The following is a 17,107-nucleotide window of genomic DNA, read 5'->3' as shown; positions in this document are numbered from 1 at the left end:
TATTTTATTAATATAAGAATACTTGATTTGTTAGAAAAATTTAAATTAAAATCTTTTTATAAATCAAGTATTGTGATGTCAATAAAATAGATAATGTATTTTACAAACCAACTCTCAGAGTAAAGAATTATTTTGCACTTAATAGCCGTGGATGTAGGCTTTAAAATAAATTCTTATATTCTTTAATTTTAATAATTTATTATTAAATAAGCCATGAATGAAGATCCCAAATACTACACGAGATGAGAGGATCATCCGATCATAGTACCCATTATTGCATAATCTATGTGTAAGAAAAGCAACATAATCGTTGTCCATGCATACCTTCCAATTCCCTTCGATTAATTTGGAAATCATTTCGAATGTTCTTACAATTTGAACCATCTTTACATGGAACTCATATAAGTTGGTCACCAAAACCGATAGAATGTTGTTTTTCATCACATTTTATGTGGTTGGAAAAAGTGTTTCTAGTGTATGATTATTATCCCATGTTGAATTCTCCACCCATGAGGCTTGACAAGTGTGGTATAAATTATGAAGGCGGCCAATTTTATTATTATTTTATTATTATTAGTCATGTAGCATATTTTAATTAGTTGACTCGGAAAGTAATGCTACTCATCATTTTATGATGTAACATTAAATGATTGGAGATTATTTATTAAATTTCACTTATGAACCTATAATCTAATATCACATCATTAAATGATTAGAGGATGATGAGAAAAGAGACGATGAATAGATTTTTTTTTTAGTTTTACTACATACAAGCACAGTCGTGCACTAATCTGTGTACCAACACTGATTTATTCATACTTAAAATTTAAATTAACACTGTTTTCAATAAAATCTACTTTTTGACCAATCACATCACATTGGTATACACAGATTACTGCACAATTGTGCTTGCAACTATACTTTTCTTTTTTTTTTAAACCCAACTAAACGGAAAAAAAAAAAAAAAAAAGAAAAGAAAAGAAAAGAAAAGAAAATCTCCAACGATACCTTCTCATAAATTTGACTCAAATGTGAAATTCACCTATAATTGGGATGATTGGGCATGGAACATGTTGTCACACCTTTGAGACCCATCAATGATTCAATTTCATTAATCAACAATTGTGGTTATAATAAATTAGCTAAAAATATTTTATAGTCCATGATCTATAATTTTATTCATGAATAATTTTAAAAAGTCATAACTGATTGAATTGCACACTTGAGTGAGGAGGCATTCATCAGTTGCATTATTGGTAGATGGATTGACGTATTCCTTCCTATCTTCTAATTTATTCACTGATAGATTTGGAATCTTTTTGAATTTCGAAAGCAAAAATCAAATATGTTCTACTATTAATACTCGAGCAATGTTACATAGAGTCTCTATTTGAGGATTACAATGCAGGCATAGATAATTTTATTTTTTAAATATTTTTTTGGGACTTGAATGGACAAAAATATCCTCCGTCTAGCTTCAGCTTATTTGATTACCCTTTCGGTAGTTAGGCATCTGATGAGAATATTCTTCATGAAAAATTCTACGCGAAAGTCTTAAGTCTTAACACCTCCACCTAATGACATTTAAACAAAACAAGCATCCCCTCTCAAGCACGTCTGATCTCAAAGAGGAAAGGCCTTTTCCTTCTTCTCTCCATTCAAAGATGGTTAAGGACTAACAATTTTGAGAAATCACACCTAAACCCAATGAGGAAACCCTTTCTTCCTTCCATCCGAGCACAGCCAAAAACTAGAGGGTTAGCCGACAAATCTCCGTGTATCTTTGGTCATCTATTATAGTGCCTATATGGGATGGTCTCAGTAGGGCTGGGCAACCGGGTACCGGACCGGGTATCCGGGTATACCTGGCCCGGAACCCGGATTCCAAATCCGGGCCGGAGTCCGGCCCGGATATACTGGGGTTATGACCCGGGTTGGAACCCGGATTGATCCGGGTTTTTACAACCCGGAAATCCGGGTTCCGGCCTTTACCCGGTTTTTTATTTTATTTTATTTTATTTTATTTTTATTTTTATTTTTTTTATGGCACATAACGTTTATTTTTCCTTTTCAGATCTTGCAAATAACGTTTCTTTTTCTTTTTCTTTTTCAGATCAACATTCCTCATTACATATTAGTACAACATTAGGAAATGATCAATAATTCCTGATGATCCAATTCAAAAAAAAAAAATTCATGATGATCCAATTCAAAAAAAAAAAAAAAATCCTGATGATCAACATTCCACATTACAAACTCATCCCAATTCGTGCAAAAATATACACAAAGTGAAAATGAGAAGATAAATCAAATTAATACAACATTCCTAATGATCAATAATTCCTGATGATAAAAAAAAGCAATGCAAACCCCACTTCCAGCAATGCAAACCCACTTCCAGATCTTGATCCGTAGACAACCATACCAAATCATGTAAGAACAAGTAGTAGATGCAAGTACAGCAAGGACAGCACAGAGAAGGCACATGCAACAGCATTTGCAAAAGCAAAAAACCTGCAAATACATAGTTAAATATATAAACAATAGCACATAATTATATTCTGTGCATGCAAAATACAAACAAGACTGTTAATACACATAATTATATTGCACATAATTATATTGCCATGTGGTTTAAAGTTCTTGGATGCATATGAAAACAAAAAACCAAAGAACCTAAAGAGATGACAATGATTTACGATAGAATGTTAATGTGTTTCACCAAAAAAAAAAAAAAACAGAGGTGATGTTAATGGTAGGGATGTGTTTCACTCATATTCTAGGAGATAAGATAGGGGTAGGAAGTAGCATGCCATACATCAGCCTTGTATGTGCTTATTAGTCATTGTTTATTTGCTTGCAGATCTGCCTCTTTTTGGTCTGGAAAATCTCAGTCAATAAATATGGTGCAGTCAACAAGCTCAACTTTAATAGCACCATGAACATCCATTTATGACATGTTTCATTTCCCATTAAAAGGGAAAAATGGAAAAATTAGTATCCTAGCTTTTTTCTAACTTGGCCTGGGAATTAATTATTATAAGAATATCATTCTATTTAATTATTCTGGCAGAATCTATTTATAAATTTCTCTTTTCAGAAATAGATATATATATACTAGGTATTTTTCGAAGTAATATGATGATCTCCTAAGATCTAGTAAGGGATTTTGATGAAATTATAGGTTCGGATAAATTAATTTGTTGGATTATGAAAAATCCCTAAACCAAAAAAGCACGCATGAATCAACTCTGTCTCTAATAGATAAATCGACTGTGAAAGAACAAATCACACCCAAATCAAAAACCCAAAACAAATCACACCTAAAATCAGAAACCACACCAAACAAATCACACCCACTAAACAAACCACACCATAAACTAAAGAACCGAAATGGAAGAAGAGTTTATCAAAAACTAACCTGATTTGTGTTTTTGATTCCGACGACAGGATGACGGCGACGACGGGATGAGTGGATGACGGCGACGACGGCGACGAGTGGATGACGGCGACGACGGGATGAGGCTAGGGTTTCGGGAAAATTCGTTGAGAGAGAGAGAGAGAGAGAGAGAGAGAGAGAGAGAGAGAGAGAGAGAGAGAGAGAGAGAGAGAGAGAGAGAGAGAGAGAGAGAGAGAGAGAGAGAGAGTCAGATTGGGGGTGGGGGGGAATCGGGATGCATATAACCCAGTGCCAAAACGGCGTGGGTTTGTGTTTTTAAAAAACCCGGGTTTACCTGGGTTTTAGAAACCGGGTACCGGCCCGGGTGTTTTCCGGGCCGGTGCCCGTAACCGGAACCCGGTTATCCGGGTTCAGGATCGGGCCGGAAAAATATCCGGCCCGGTTGCCCAGCCCTAGGTCTCAGCATGGTCATCAGTTCATCCTAATGGTCCCCATAGCGACGTATATGTAGTCATCTCAAATTCGACTGAGAAGTCACGTAGTCTCGCTTTGTCCTATTATTGCTGTACCCTTGCTTGCCGTCTCTTATGAGGTAGAGAAAATTAAGCATTATTCAAGGCTGACTCTGTGGTCTGGTAAATAGGTTTCTGGTTCTATAGTGTGTTTTTTTCCTTCTTTGGATTATTGAAGAATTCGGATACTTGGTTTGCATTGACCCAATTGTTGTATACATGTTTATTTTAGGTTTCTTGTGCCTAGTTGTCTTAGGAGTTCTATTCTAGGTATATGGTTTCAGACTCTTATGCAATTCTACCTGGTTTGATTCTTTCTTTGATTTTCCTGTTGGGTGGTATAAAATTCTTAGTTCACTTGTTGTAAATCCTAGAAAAGAACATTCGTATCTCACCATTTTACTTCTAGGTCTTATTGTTTCGATGCCATTCTTTGGACTTGGAGTACTATGAACATGGTTAGCTACAATAATATATGCAAACAATTATACCTGAAAATTCCCTCATTTAGAAGCCAATGTATTCTCTCTAGTGACTTAATACCACTTTTGGGAGAGTAAATAGAGAAATCTTATTTATTGTTTTAACTATAATTCCCTTGTAATCAAATATATATTAAAAAATATTTATTAATTTTATTTATTTATCAATTATTTAATGTCATATTAAAAGATCATGAATATATCCTTTTGTTAATAATAATAATAATAATAAATTTTGTTTAACCAAGTTGAGCAGAATAGAATCCCCATATATATAAATGTGCTTTACCCACTCACCAAGCTATACCTTTATATTGAGAGAGAAACACTTAAAAAAGGTGCTGGTCAAAGATCAAGTTGCCAAAAAGATGTTGGCAGATAGAAAAAGATATGCTAACTATAATTATTTTTATGTATTTTTTATACATTTATTTGATATAATTAGTTAAAATAAATATTTTATATTAAAAAAATATGAGACAGCCAATCACATTAGTAAAGTTCATAAAAAATATATAAAAATGACTGTATATAGAATTTTTGAATAAATATGCAACATTTTTATTCTTTTATCTTCCTATGTTTTTTTCCCCATAGCATTTGCACCTTTAAATCACTAAAAAAAAATTTGGAATGGTTTCTGCATAATATATATATATATATTGTTATCAGAATACAGTAGCCTTGTGTTTAAAGCTTAAAACCACCAAATCAAGACATTTTTAAAATCTGTAAAAAAAAGGAAAAAACAAATTGAAGGGAAGAAAAGAAAGAAAAGTAAGATAAGGGAAAGGAAAATCTTTTCTCAAAAGAATAGAATGGAATATGCTACTAAATTGCTAAAAGCCGTCAAATGGAAAAGGGTGGCAAGGGAGGAATATGTAACTTTTCCGGGTCCTATTTGGAAAATCTCCCTCTCTATTATCATCTCCTATAAGTTTCAAGTACTGCTTACTGAATCGTCTTTACCTTTGTCTCTGAGCTGTATAAGAAGCTCAGCTGACAGCCTGACACCTCCTTCAAAGACCGCTGGAAAGAGAAACGTAGCTACAATTACGAAGAAAAACCATGTCTTCCCCAAGCAAACGCCGAGAGATGGATTTGATGAAATTGTTAATCCTCTAATCAATAACCTCTCTGTTTATCTAGAATCTATTTTGGGTCCAAGAAGTTTTAAAAGTGAATTTTGACCCTTTTTTTCGTTTTTGAATTTTTGATTTTTACTAGGATGATGAGTGACTACAAGGTAGAGATGATCAATGATGGCATGCAAGAGTTCTATGTTGATTTCCACGGACCCATCGATAGTAAATCTTCAATACCGCTATTTGTGTCTTGTTTTCTGCATTTTTTTGGGTGCTTTTGCATGAATTTTTAAGCTTTACCGATGGTTGCTGTAATGGGTCTTTGTTATTTTTGTTCAATCTTTCTCATTTTAGCTACCTCGACCATATGGTGATGTTTATAAGCTCTAAATTCATAGACAGGTTATGATAGAAAGATGCAAAAATTATCGACTATCTCAAGTTATATTTTAGAATTGCTTTTCAGTTCTTTGACCCCACGACTTTGTGCAATTTTTGGGTTTTAGGTACCAGTCTGCTTTTTCGGGTTTTAGAAAGCAAGTTAGTGAGTTGTATTTGATTTCTATATTGCATATACCGGGGCCTTCTGGTTGAAATCTAGAACCATTTTACCCGGTAGAGATTAGCTAAGGACTTCTTTATAACATCGGTGGGTTTGTTGGTTGCTATTTCTCAATGGCTTCAGAAGTTTTTATACTAGATTGGGAATGGTGCTGTACAGTTTTGGAACTGGTGTTTTTCCTCCATTCATATGATGGATTCTGGCAGGCCCTTATCATGGAAGTGTGTGGAGGATAAGAGTTGAGCTACCGGATGCTTATCCTTATAAATCTCCATCCATAGGCTTTATTAATAAGATCTACCATCCAAATGTTGATGAAATGTGAGTATACATGTTAAGAACCTGTATATTTTGTATTCGCTAGTTGACCAAATTCGTTACTTTTAATAGGAATTGTGTGCAAGTGTGATCATATTGTCTGATATTATTTTCAGGTCAGGTTCAGTTTGTTTAGATGTTATTAATCAGACTTGGAGCCCCATGTTTGGTAATTAAACTAATTGAGCCTTTTCGTTGAAATCACAGTACTTTTTCCCTTACAGTTTAGGTGGTTAGAGCTGCTGGTCTCATATGTTGACATCCGTGTTTTGCAGATCTTGTAAATGTGTTCGAAGTATTCCTACCACAGCTTCTGCTGTACCCCAACCCATCAGACCCTTTGAACGGAGAGGCTGCAGCTTTGATGATGCGTGACCGAGCTGCTTATGAACAAAGAGTTAAAGGTAGTGATCATTTTTTAAGTTTTTGTTACCTGGTTATGCCTTATATTGTTAATATACCAGGATGAAATTTTACAAACTTGCTTCATGTTTCTCCAATATTTACCCCTTGTTTTCAAATTCTTTTATAGAGTACTTTTCAATTTTTTTGAGTATTTAACTTATGACATTCATAGTTTAGAGCTAGAGCTGCAGTACTTGAGGCATGGCTTTTTTCAATCATTATGTTTTTCAAGAGCATAGTACTTAACTGCATATGTTTCTTGTGGATTATAAGTGGGTCGTGGAGTAAAAAGTCATTGCCGTACTCCTTGAATGACTACTTCAGTTTTGGGAACTTCACACATATACTTGTTGAGAATTCAGTTTACATTCTTCAATATTAATAATTTTATTAACATGCATACAATTATGTGCGCACATGACATTGTTATCTCTGAGATGTGAGATATATTGTGAACTTATACCAATAAACCTAAATTATATTATAAGTGCTAGTTCTGACCATGCTTTTTTGCGAACAATCAACGCAGCTAAGGGTTGGACAGTGATAAGGAACCTTTAAGTCAAATGACCGAGGTTGAATTATCTGTATTTGGTTAGGAAAATAGTTTCTGCCAATGCCATGGAGTTCTGACCGGTATACAAGTAAAATGGCAGTCTTGTTTTGTTTGTGTTATTGTAAATGGCAAACCTATCTTATTTTCTACATTATTTATTAGAAAACTCTTCAAAGCAAAGAATACATATAAGCAAAATTTCAAGGTATTTTTTTGGCCTGTTCAACCTTAAAATTGGTGCATTGACTCTTGAAAACCTGACAACTGTAAAAAGAATTTATCTTCATGTACCTTACAATTGTGCATTGTGTTGGTAAATACTTCTTTTATCATTATCATTATTGTTCTTGTTAGTTTTCATTTCTAATGGCTCTTCATCATGCAAACCAACACTTGGACATATTATGCACAACTAGTATTATAAATTATTATCAATACTTTACTAATAAAAGTTAACAATAAATTTAAATAAAAACAAAGATGATATTTACAGTCATCATGTCTAGAGTTTTGAGGCTTGCTGGCATGGCACCCACATTGAATTCTTCATTCATGGCGGCAAGTCATAGCTTCATTTGAATGGCATGTGAGGACTTTTATTACTCTGAAAACCGAAAAAGAAGCAGAAAAGATATAGATAAACATTGTTAACTGAACTCTCATTGTTCTGGTAGTACAACCATCACCTGCATTGGCACTGCTACATATGCCAACACCATTACTGCTTTGGTGCTTCCTATTATGCTATTATTGTTAACAAAATTGCCAACCTGCATACCTCATTTCACTACGTCTTCATTTACAATCAGGTTGAGACCATCCTCTCCTCTCCCTTTTTATTGCGATTCCCGCTCTGATTCCATAGGCTCTGCAACCACTACCATCAATGCCAACCCCCACCAACATCACTGAACTATCCTTGCCTTTTCCACATGGTAAAATTATTGTTTCCGTGTAAATATGTTTAAGTAATTCATATATAAAAATATTATTTTCTTCCTTAGTGCAAAATGGAGCCCAAAGGCACTCTCTGTGAAATCTTGTGCTCATGTCTTCGACTCCTAAGGGCTATAGACCTATCTGGTGACAGATAGTAAAATAGTATCACCAGTGAAGGTTGAAAAGATTCTAAGAGAAAATTAAAAGTCATGTTTTGTAAATTACCATGCGCATACCCACTGAAAACTGAAGGCATAAATGAAATATGACATTGATATGGTGGAAAAGATCGTGCCAATGGTTTAAGGCGGCTGCATTTTGTGTTGATGATGGTGGAGGCAGGGATGTAAAAGTGGCTGTTGATATGTGGATTTGATGTTGTCATTGGCAATATATGAACAATGTGATAGTAATAGTATGTTAGAAGAACAGAATATTCTCTGAAAGAAGCATAGGCTTTAAGAATTTTATTCTTGCAATTCAAAATGCAGTGGAACTTGATATTTTGATGGTGCGTGGCTAAACATGTCTTTATTGCCTTTATATCTATTTATATTGCTTTCTGAAGCAAGAACAGTATTTTCCAGGTTTAGTCCATGAAAATGCATCAGTGGTAGAGTTTTAGATCAGTGACCCTGCTTGGAAGATCTTTTCAATTAGGGTGCATTTCAAATGAATGGTACCAAGTCAGCCAACTCAAACCCCACTCTAAGCAAATTGGATTTGGGTTTGCTTTGTAATGCCCAAATTTAGGTCATGCTTTTAAAACTAAATTGATGAATGACTTGTGTGTTTGGCCACATTGGGTTGGTGAAGGAACATTTCTAAGGCAGTAACAATTTAATGCTAGCAGGTTGTCCCAGCCCACCCATAAAAAGGAAGTGAGGCGATGTTACTGCAATCTAGATGTTGTGCTCTTTACTGAGCAAAGCTCAATTTGAGAGCTCTCTGTCTGTTGTTACTGTTTACTCACTTTTCTTTATGGTGGACTCATTTTCCTTGACATGTAGGAGGCATTCAGCCAAAATAGGTCATTGGTCTAATGGCGATTCTCACCATCCCAAAGGGGTGGGGGCGTGTTGCTCGTCTTGTGAGTGTAGACAAACAACTAGAAGACAGTTATTTCAATCAAATTTCTTTATTTGTTATTTTACTTGTAAAAAGAATTGCCCTCTATTTGTTGTCGATTTTGGCACACTCCATTGTACATGGCATGACTTGTAACTTTTTTGACCCAAACATTCTCTAGATGACGAGCTGTGTAGCTTTTGCTTTGCATTTCCCATAACTTTAATGGTACACCGTACATAGCTTCATGTTGCTTGTATTTTCTCTCGATTCAGAATACTGTGAGAAGTATGCCAAGCCAGAAGACATTGGCGCTGGCCCAGAAGAAAAGTCCAGTGATGAGGAACTTAGTGACAATGAATCTGATTCCAGCGATGACCAAGTAGCAGGCAAAGCAGATCCATAGGTGTTCAAGGGATGTCCTTTAAACTTAAATCTCTAGTTGTAAATGGTGTTTTAGCTTTTTGTTAATTCATAAACCTGGCTCCAATGAATATAGAATTGTTCATAGGTGTGGAGTTTACTGCCTTTATTTGTTTCCTGTCATTGTAAATAATTGCACTTTCCATTCATGCTGTAATTTTTCATTTGCTTTGTTGTTGTCGTGGTTTCCATAAGGGCATGGTACAGTGCAATTTCATTGTGTAATTGAAAGAAGATTCTCTCAAGTTTTACAAGAACTGGTATTGCACTTGAACCATTGATGCAAGAATCGATGGTGTTAGATGTAAAACTCAAAGCCATTAGATGAGTAACCTAGAACAACGATTAAGTAATGAAAGAGCATTTCAATGTTAGTAGTATCAATTTTTCTTCCCCCTCTGGACAAGATAAACTTATATTGATCAAGAAATTCCCGAGGTACAATAGATGAGAAGTGATAAGGGACTTTCTCCTTTATTTTCCGGGATTAGGACGCTGTTTCTGGACACCCAGTGCCAATATATTGCACTCCAAAGCAACAAATGAGGGAGACAGAAATTGATACACAAAATACATCGCACTACATATCATTCAATAAATGGACTGTTGAACGTGATGATGAAGGGGTAACTCTACAGATCAGTTTTACTCAAAGCTTGATTCCAGCTCTTTTTTCTTTATTCATTTTCTTCGAGAACTCAATTAATATATATAAATAATATTACTTAATTCCAATATTTTTCTTGTCAAATTAGTCGGGACTTTGATTTCTAGACACATATTGCCAATAAAAAAAATAATGAAATTGCATAACTGTGCTCCTGCTATTATTATGCAGGCTGTTTCTAGAAGAGCCACTCGATCTACATGAGATGATCAAACATTACGAACAAGCAGCAGCCTTTGACCTCCAGGGAAGATCAGACAATATACCATTTTTCGAAAACCAAGATCGACAAGCTTACAAGTCAGACAACGGAACCAAACTAAGTGCTAAAATCAAAGGTATTTATAAGTAATATTAAATTCGTACCGAACCATAAAACTCGTATGAATCAAAGAAGAAATGACAATGTTCATCTTAATCACACTAGTACTTATTGATCGCAGCTCATTTTAAGTGGTTTGATCATATGTTAACCATTTAAATAAAACATCAAACTTAAAATGTGCTATTGAGATTAAGAAAATCTAAGATAAAAATCTAAGATAAGACTTTGTAGAAAAATCATCCAATCTTATGAGAGCTGAAGGGAATGAACTGCAATTCCATTTTGAGCCGACTGGATACGTCCCCACCTTCCCAAACGAGGCTCCTGCCCAACTCCAGCAACTAGGAACTTTCCAGATCTAGCAAAGGCCAGAGAATTCACAAACCCAACCAACGGAAGGTCAAACAATGGCTGAATGCCTCTGGTCTCACTTTCAATAGCCCATAATCGAACAGAACCATTCCCAGCTCCCGATGCAGCAAGGTCGCTGCTTCTGCACACAGCTAAGGAATTGACCCAGGAATTTGCCAATTGAAAATGACAACTGGAGATGGTCCTTTCATTATCCTTTTGTTCAAGATTCTTGTTTGCAGTCCAGGAAGTATGAGCATTCTTATAAATGTATATGGGCTTGTCTCGCAATATGCTCCAGCGCTCGATACTTCCATCGTCAGAGCCAGACAAGTACTCATCGTCACTAATGAAACAACAACATTCCAGATAAGATTTTGAGGGGCCTTTGAATTGCGAGAACTCATTCTCATCGACCTTAAACAACAGCATTTTTCGATCTCGTCCAACAGTCAATACCCGTTCTTTCCACTGGCAATCCATATGTATTATTTTCCCTCTCTGCCCACATAAATCGGGTTCTATTTTCTCTCTCATTTCAACATCCCATTTCATAACTTTAAGATCGAATGAACCAGAGAAAAGTTCTGAAGTTCCTTGCCTAAAAGATAAACACGATACAGGTCCTTTGTGTGCTGAAAAAGCCTGAATATGCGCTCGTGTACGGGTATCCCACAGATGAATATGGCGATCTAAGCCTCCACTCGCCAAATATCGACCGTCGGAGCTAACATCCAGTGCTAAAACATGTCTACTGTGCCTTGCAGCCGGACCACTTGGCTCTTTGGCCCCGTGTGCCCTTAGTGTCTCGTGCGTAGGCCACTGGTATTTTTCCCGTTTCCCACTGTCCAAGTCCCAATGCAAAATGGTGCCATCCTTGGAAGCTGAAAAACCTTTGGAGTCATCCTCGCAAAGAGATACGGCAGTGACGGATTGCCGGTGCTTCACCAGGACTCGGAATTCATCATCAGTAGTATCAATCTTTTGAATCCTAGACGCAAGGGCTCGGCGAAAACGGCCTGTCCGCTCGAGCTGCTCCTGCTGCAAAATCCTCGACACGCGCAAGTCCCAGTACTGCCCTTCCTTCTCACCTTCCTCATCATCGTCCTCCTCCTCTTCTTTCACTGCAATTCCCCGAACCTTGTCCAAGTGCGCCATAGCCAAGCGCTTCCTCTTCTCGCCCACACTTTCCTCCTCATCCCTATCATGATCTTGCCCTTTAGAACTAAGAAACCGATAGTCTTCGTCCGAGAAGTCGCTCTCTATCACGTCACTCTCCTTGCTAATCTTCCGCCGTTTCTTCGACGACTCAGTGATGAAAAAGGGGTCCCGAGAAAATCTCTTGCCCATTCTCGCTGCTCCTCTTGAAGCCGCTGACACACTCTTCTTCTTCATGATCTTCTCAAACTCTGGCTGGCACGGAAGGTCTTCGGGACTTGTTGGGGCGTAGGGGCTTAGATCCGAGGTCTTTATACACATATACTGCTTGAAGGTGACTGACGTACGTTTCACAAAGAAACTAGGGTTTTCTCTTACGTGGCTTTTGGTTCATGCAAATCTGACATCCTCTACTACCCAAAGCACACGTGGTTTTTATTTTATTTTATTTCTCTTCCTCCATCTTGATTCGAAAACTTGTCAAAGCTTCTCAAACATTTCGCTTCTTAAACATTTCTCCTACCCTTAGCATCCTTGCCATCCTAGCCAACCCCCTAATAACTCCTATTTGTATGATGAAATGAATTAAACTTTTTATAAATAATAGTGTATTAAAATAATATTACAATAAATTTTAGCGAATCTACTTAAAATAAGTTTAGATGTATTTAAATGTTAAGATTAATTTATATATATTTATGAAAAGTTGAAAAAGGTTGTGAGTTCTATGTATAAAAAGATGTTGAGCTGAAAAATATAATGGATCTCACATGTAAAGAGGTTTAAAGTTGAGATGAATTTAGTGATTTGAGAGTTGAGTATTTGGATATTAGATTCAGCTTAAAATTAGACTGAACTGAGTTGATCACAATTCAGTCCAAGTTTCAAATGGAGCCTTAAAAACTTAGAACGAAGCCCCTTGCATCCAATAGCTCAAACCTGATCCCTTCAACCATAAACTCAATATAGTTAAACCCATCAGACATTCTCGTCGCACCTCCTATCGCCACCTCCTCGATCTTCCTTAGCACTAGTAAGAATCAAACGACTCCATAGAAATCTTTTCAGATCAGTTAAACCCATCAAAGCTTATTAGGCTCTTGTTTCACTTTTCTTCACTGTTGAACCCAATGTTTCAAATTTTGTGTAATTATATATCTACACGTGGATTTTGATGATAACAAATAAATTCAAAGAATAAAGGAGTCTTAAGCTCAAGTTCTCTATACAATGGAGTCAAGCACATCAAGAAAACAAGCATGAGCAAGAAGGGAACAAGTTCACATTAAAGTCATAGAGTAATATTGTAAATCTCTTAAAAATTCGAAATTAGGATTAAGGTTCAAAATTAATATTTTATCATAAAGCATTAAAATACATTTTCCACATGTGCATGAATATTTTGAAAATTAAATTTGAAAATTTTGAAAGATGGTTGATTGTCATCTTTCACATGCGCATACCCTGATTAAAGGGTTGAACTTTGAAAATATTAAAAATGATTAATTTTCATCTTTCACATGTGTATGTTTTATTTGAATATTTTAAAAATGATTGATACTTTTTTTGACTTATGCAAAAGGTAGATTTTTTTGTTTGAAATATTTGAAAAGTAAAGTATGCTCTTTTTGTCATATGCAAAAAGTAGATTAGGTTTGAAATATTTGAAAAGTAAAATGTGCTCCTTTTGTCATATGCAAAAAGTAAAAGATTAGGTTTGAAATTTTTAAAAAATGAATGATGTTATCTTTGACAATTGAAAAAGAAGAACTTTTTATTTGAATTTTTTGAAAAAGTGAATGATATTGTCTTTGACATGTGAATCTTTTTAAATTTGAATATGAAATCTCATATGTCTATAAATAGATCATTTGAGAGCTTCACATTCACAACACCAAGAGCATACAACATTCATTCAAAGTTTTCATTCTCTCTTTTCTAAGCATTGAGCCTTAATTCTTGTTCATTTTGAGAGATATAATTTGTGCTGTATTGTTCTTATTCCACTCATTGAGGAATGTTTTCTAATAACCTACCAACTATCAGCTTTTGTATCAGTAAAAGGTAGGGGTGTAAAAAAAAACCGACAAACCGGAAAACCGGCCCGGACCAAACCGGACCGGACCGGTTGTGCCGGTTTTGGGCCGGTCCGGTCCGGAATCGGTTTTCATAAATGAAAAACCGGCCGGAACCGGTCCGGTTTCGGTTTCGGTTAGTTTTGGACCGGACCGAACCGGACCGGACCGGTACTATTTATATATTAATATTATATATAATATATTTTATATTATATATAATTTTTAATCACATAAAAAATAATCATATATATACTAATACTAATATTCTAATATAGATTATAGTTATACTCATACTAATATAGTTATACTAAATCATCAAAACTAATACTAACATATAGCTATACTAATAGTCTAATATTAATACTATTATATTGTCTAATATATTATATAGCTATAACTAATACTAATATATATATACTAATACTAATCGTCTAATATAGGATTATAGCAGATTTTTTTTTTACACTAGATTTCTTATTTTAGTTTTTGTTTTATAGCAGTTTTTTATATAGCGAATTTTGTTTATATAACAGATTTTTTTAATAAAACAGATTTTTTATATCAGAATTTTTTTACATAGCAGATTTTTTTTTTTTTATTTATAAACCAGATTTTTGATAGCAGAATTTTTTTATATAGCAGATTTTTTTTGTAAAGCAGATTTTTGTAAATGGTAAATAGAATTTTTTAAATCAGTTTTTTCTTTTAAACATAATTTTTATAAAATATTTGTATTTTATTAAAACCGGAAAACCGGACCAAACCGGACCGGAAACCGGTAAAACCGGAATACCGGTTTAGGAGGAAAATCGGTGCGTAATCGGTTTTGAAAAATACAAAACCGGTGCCTACCGGTTCGGTCCTAGATTTTGTACAAAACCGGACCGAACCGGACCGGTTACACCCCTAGTAAAAGGGTGTGTATAACCCTTGTGCATGTAGAAAGTGTTCTACACAGGGAATAGTTGAATCACCACGTGTAAGGTGATTGTAAGTGTAGAAAGTGTTCTACACGGATCCTTTGTAGCGGTGTTGTTCAAAGGTGTAATAGATTTCTATCTCCACCTGAAGGAGGTTGAATAGTAAATTTGTGAATCCTCAAGGAGTAGCTTGAGGCGAGGACTTAGGCAGTGGGGCCGAACCTCATTAACATACAGAGTTTGCTTCTCTCTTACCCTTACTCTTTATATTTATTGCTATTTCGTATTTTGTTTATATTTTATATTGTATATTTGATTTATAATTGTTATTTTTTTTAATACAACTCAATTCATCCCCCTCTTGTGTTAGTCATCTGGGCAACATTCACTGACACCCTCTCTCATGCTTCACATTCCCAAAGACCCATGTGGACCCAAATCCACAAGAATGCATATTTTCCTCTTATTTCAAAATATCATAGTTTTTTACAAATAGTGCTAGATACAGTTATAAATTGAATAAGCACTATGAACTCCTTTTAAAAAAGAGTGATGCCTATTATTAAAAATTAATTTTTTCATACAAATCTTAATTTTACTCACTTTTTTAAAAGAAGTACATGGCATTTATATTTTATAATTACAAATATTATTTTTCTTTTTTTTTTACCCAAAAGGGAAAAAAACACTAGTATCGTCATTTTCTTTGCTATTTATGCCTCTAGATTTGGTTCAATTAAAGACATCATTCTAGTTTGCAGGGGTCATCTTTATTGGGACAAATGAAAGTTTTCAACCCAAAATTCACATATTTCATTGCATCGTCAATTCCTTTTGCTTATTTGGCCTCTCTTTCGGTTTATTGCACAATTTGAAGTAGTACTTTGTTTGAAGGGTGAACCACGAGGATGTGGATTGCAATTGCTGGACTTACTTTTGTTACCTTTGTTCACTTCACATGATTTCATGAGTGTTTGAGTTTTGCTTTGTGCTCTACATATTGCCAGCACTCGAATGCCGCAAATACACATCAGAATTTGTACACTTAGCATGTCCCTCACACCAAGTTTTGGTCGGAGGGCACAGGTCTGAGCTTTGGTAGGGGTTGAGCTTTGGGTACGAAGGATGGAGAAACATGTTTGAGAACAAAGTCCTGACACAGTTTTTAAATAAAGGCAGAGATAAAAAGAAGAAGAAGCCACGTGGGCATCTTTTTATCAATCATGACATGACGGTCGACTGCCACTTCAGAATTTTTCACCAACAGACTAATGGAGGGACCATATTCATAGAGGCTTATTCTAAACTTTTTAAACCATAGGTACCAATTTTGAAAAAGTGAAAATCGCATGCACCAAAACAGTAATTTTCCCTTTTTTAATTCAATCTAAGCGCTTGTTTGTAAATGAAATCTCATCTTAAAATTTCTCATAATTTCTTTTCTAAATATTATGTAAATATAAACACTTTTCAATTTCAAATATTCAACTTTTTCATATAATTATTACATAATCATTATAACTTTTCTAAACTTATAAATAAAACACAAAACTATACAATTATTTTTTTAAATTTTCAAATAAAAATAATTTTAAAATTTTTTATTATAATAATATTTCAACTTTATAATATTTTTATTCAATTATTTTGGTCTCATTTCTCAAAACTCAATAGAGTAAACTATTTGTCAATAGTAATGACATAGTTTGAGAACATATATGTTCCCAAACATGCCCTAAAATATCATATCCTAAACCATTTTACTACTATTTACATAATATTTTATTACTATTTACAGATCAATTTTCATCTTATCTCATCATATTATCCAAACGTCCTCTTAGTCTTGATTGTAAGA

At 34.8% G+C, this 17,107-nt stretch overlaps 2 protein-coding genes across 2 annotated transcripts; one reads left to right on the top strand and one right to left on the bottom strand.

Moving 5' to 3' along the window:
- The first annotated feature begins 5,314 nt into the window (after positions 1–5,314).
- LOC122298971 (ubiquitin-conjugating enzyme E2 4-like) lies at positions 5,315–10,007 on the top strand. The gene is made up of 6 exons (XM_043108817.1): positions 5,315–5,506; positions 5,622–5,701; positions 6,248–6,362; positions 6,476–6,528; positions 6,635–6,763; positions 9,603–10,007. The coding sequence occupies exons 1-6, from the start codon at positions 5,463–5,465 to the stop codon at positions 9,731–9,733; spliced, it is 552 nt and encodes a 183-aa protein (XP_042964751.1). The 5' UTR covers positions 5,315–5,462; the 3' UTR covers positions 9,734–10,007.
- Positions 10,008–10,823: 816 nt separating this feature from the next.
- LOC122298966 (U3 snoRNP-associated protein-like EMB2271) lies at positions 10,824–12,589 on the bottom strand. Its single transcript, XM_043108810.1, has one exon. It carries the CDS (start codon positions 12,570–12,572, stop codon positions 10,989–10,991), a length of 1,584 nt encoding a protein of 527 aa, XP_042964744.1. The 5' UTR covers positions 12,573–12,589; the 3' UTR covers positions 10,824–10,988.
- Between the last annotated feature and the right edge of the window lie 4,518 nt (positions 12,590–17,107).

Source organism: Carya illinoinensis, chromosome 2, assembly GCF_018687715.1.
Source record: "Carya illinoinensis cultivar Pawnee chromosome 2, C.illinoinensisPawnee_v1, whole genome shotgun sequence".
Classification (NCBI taxonomy): Eukaryota; Viridiplantae; Streptophyta; class Magnoliopsida; order Fagales; family Juglandaceae; genus Carya; species Carya illinoinensis.
The sequence above is the reverse complement of the archived record's forward strand: the minus strand, read 5'-3'. Positions and strand labels throughout refer to the sequence as shown.

Coding starts and splice junctions, on each gene's coding strand:
- LOC122298971 (XM_043108817.1), top strand. CDS start 5,463: ATGTCTTCCCCAAGCAAACGCCGAGAGATGGATTTGATGAAATT. Junction 6,363..6,475: donor CATCCAAATGTTGATGAAAT/GTGAGTATACAT, acceptor TATTATTTTCAG/GTCAGGTTCAGTTTGTTTAG. Junction 6,764..9,602: donor TTATGAACAAAGAGTTAAAG/GTAGTGATCATT, acceptor CTCTCGATTCAG/AATACTGTGAGAAGTATGCC.
- LOC122298966 (XM_043108810.1), bottom strand. CDS start 12,572: ATGTGTATAAAGACCTCGGATCTAAGCCCCTACGCCCCAACAAGTCCC.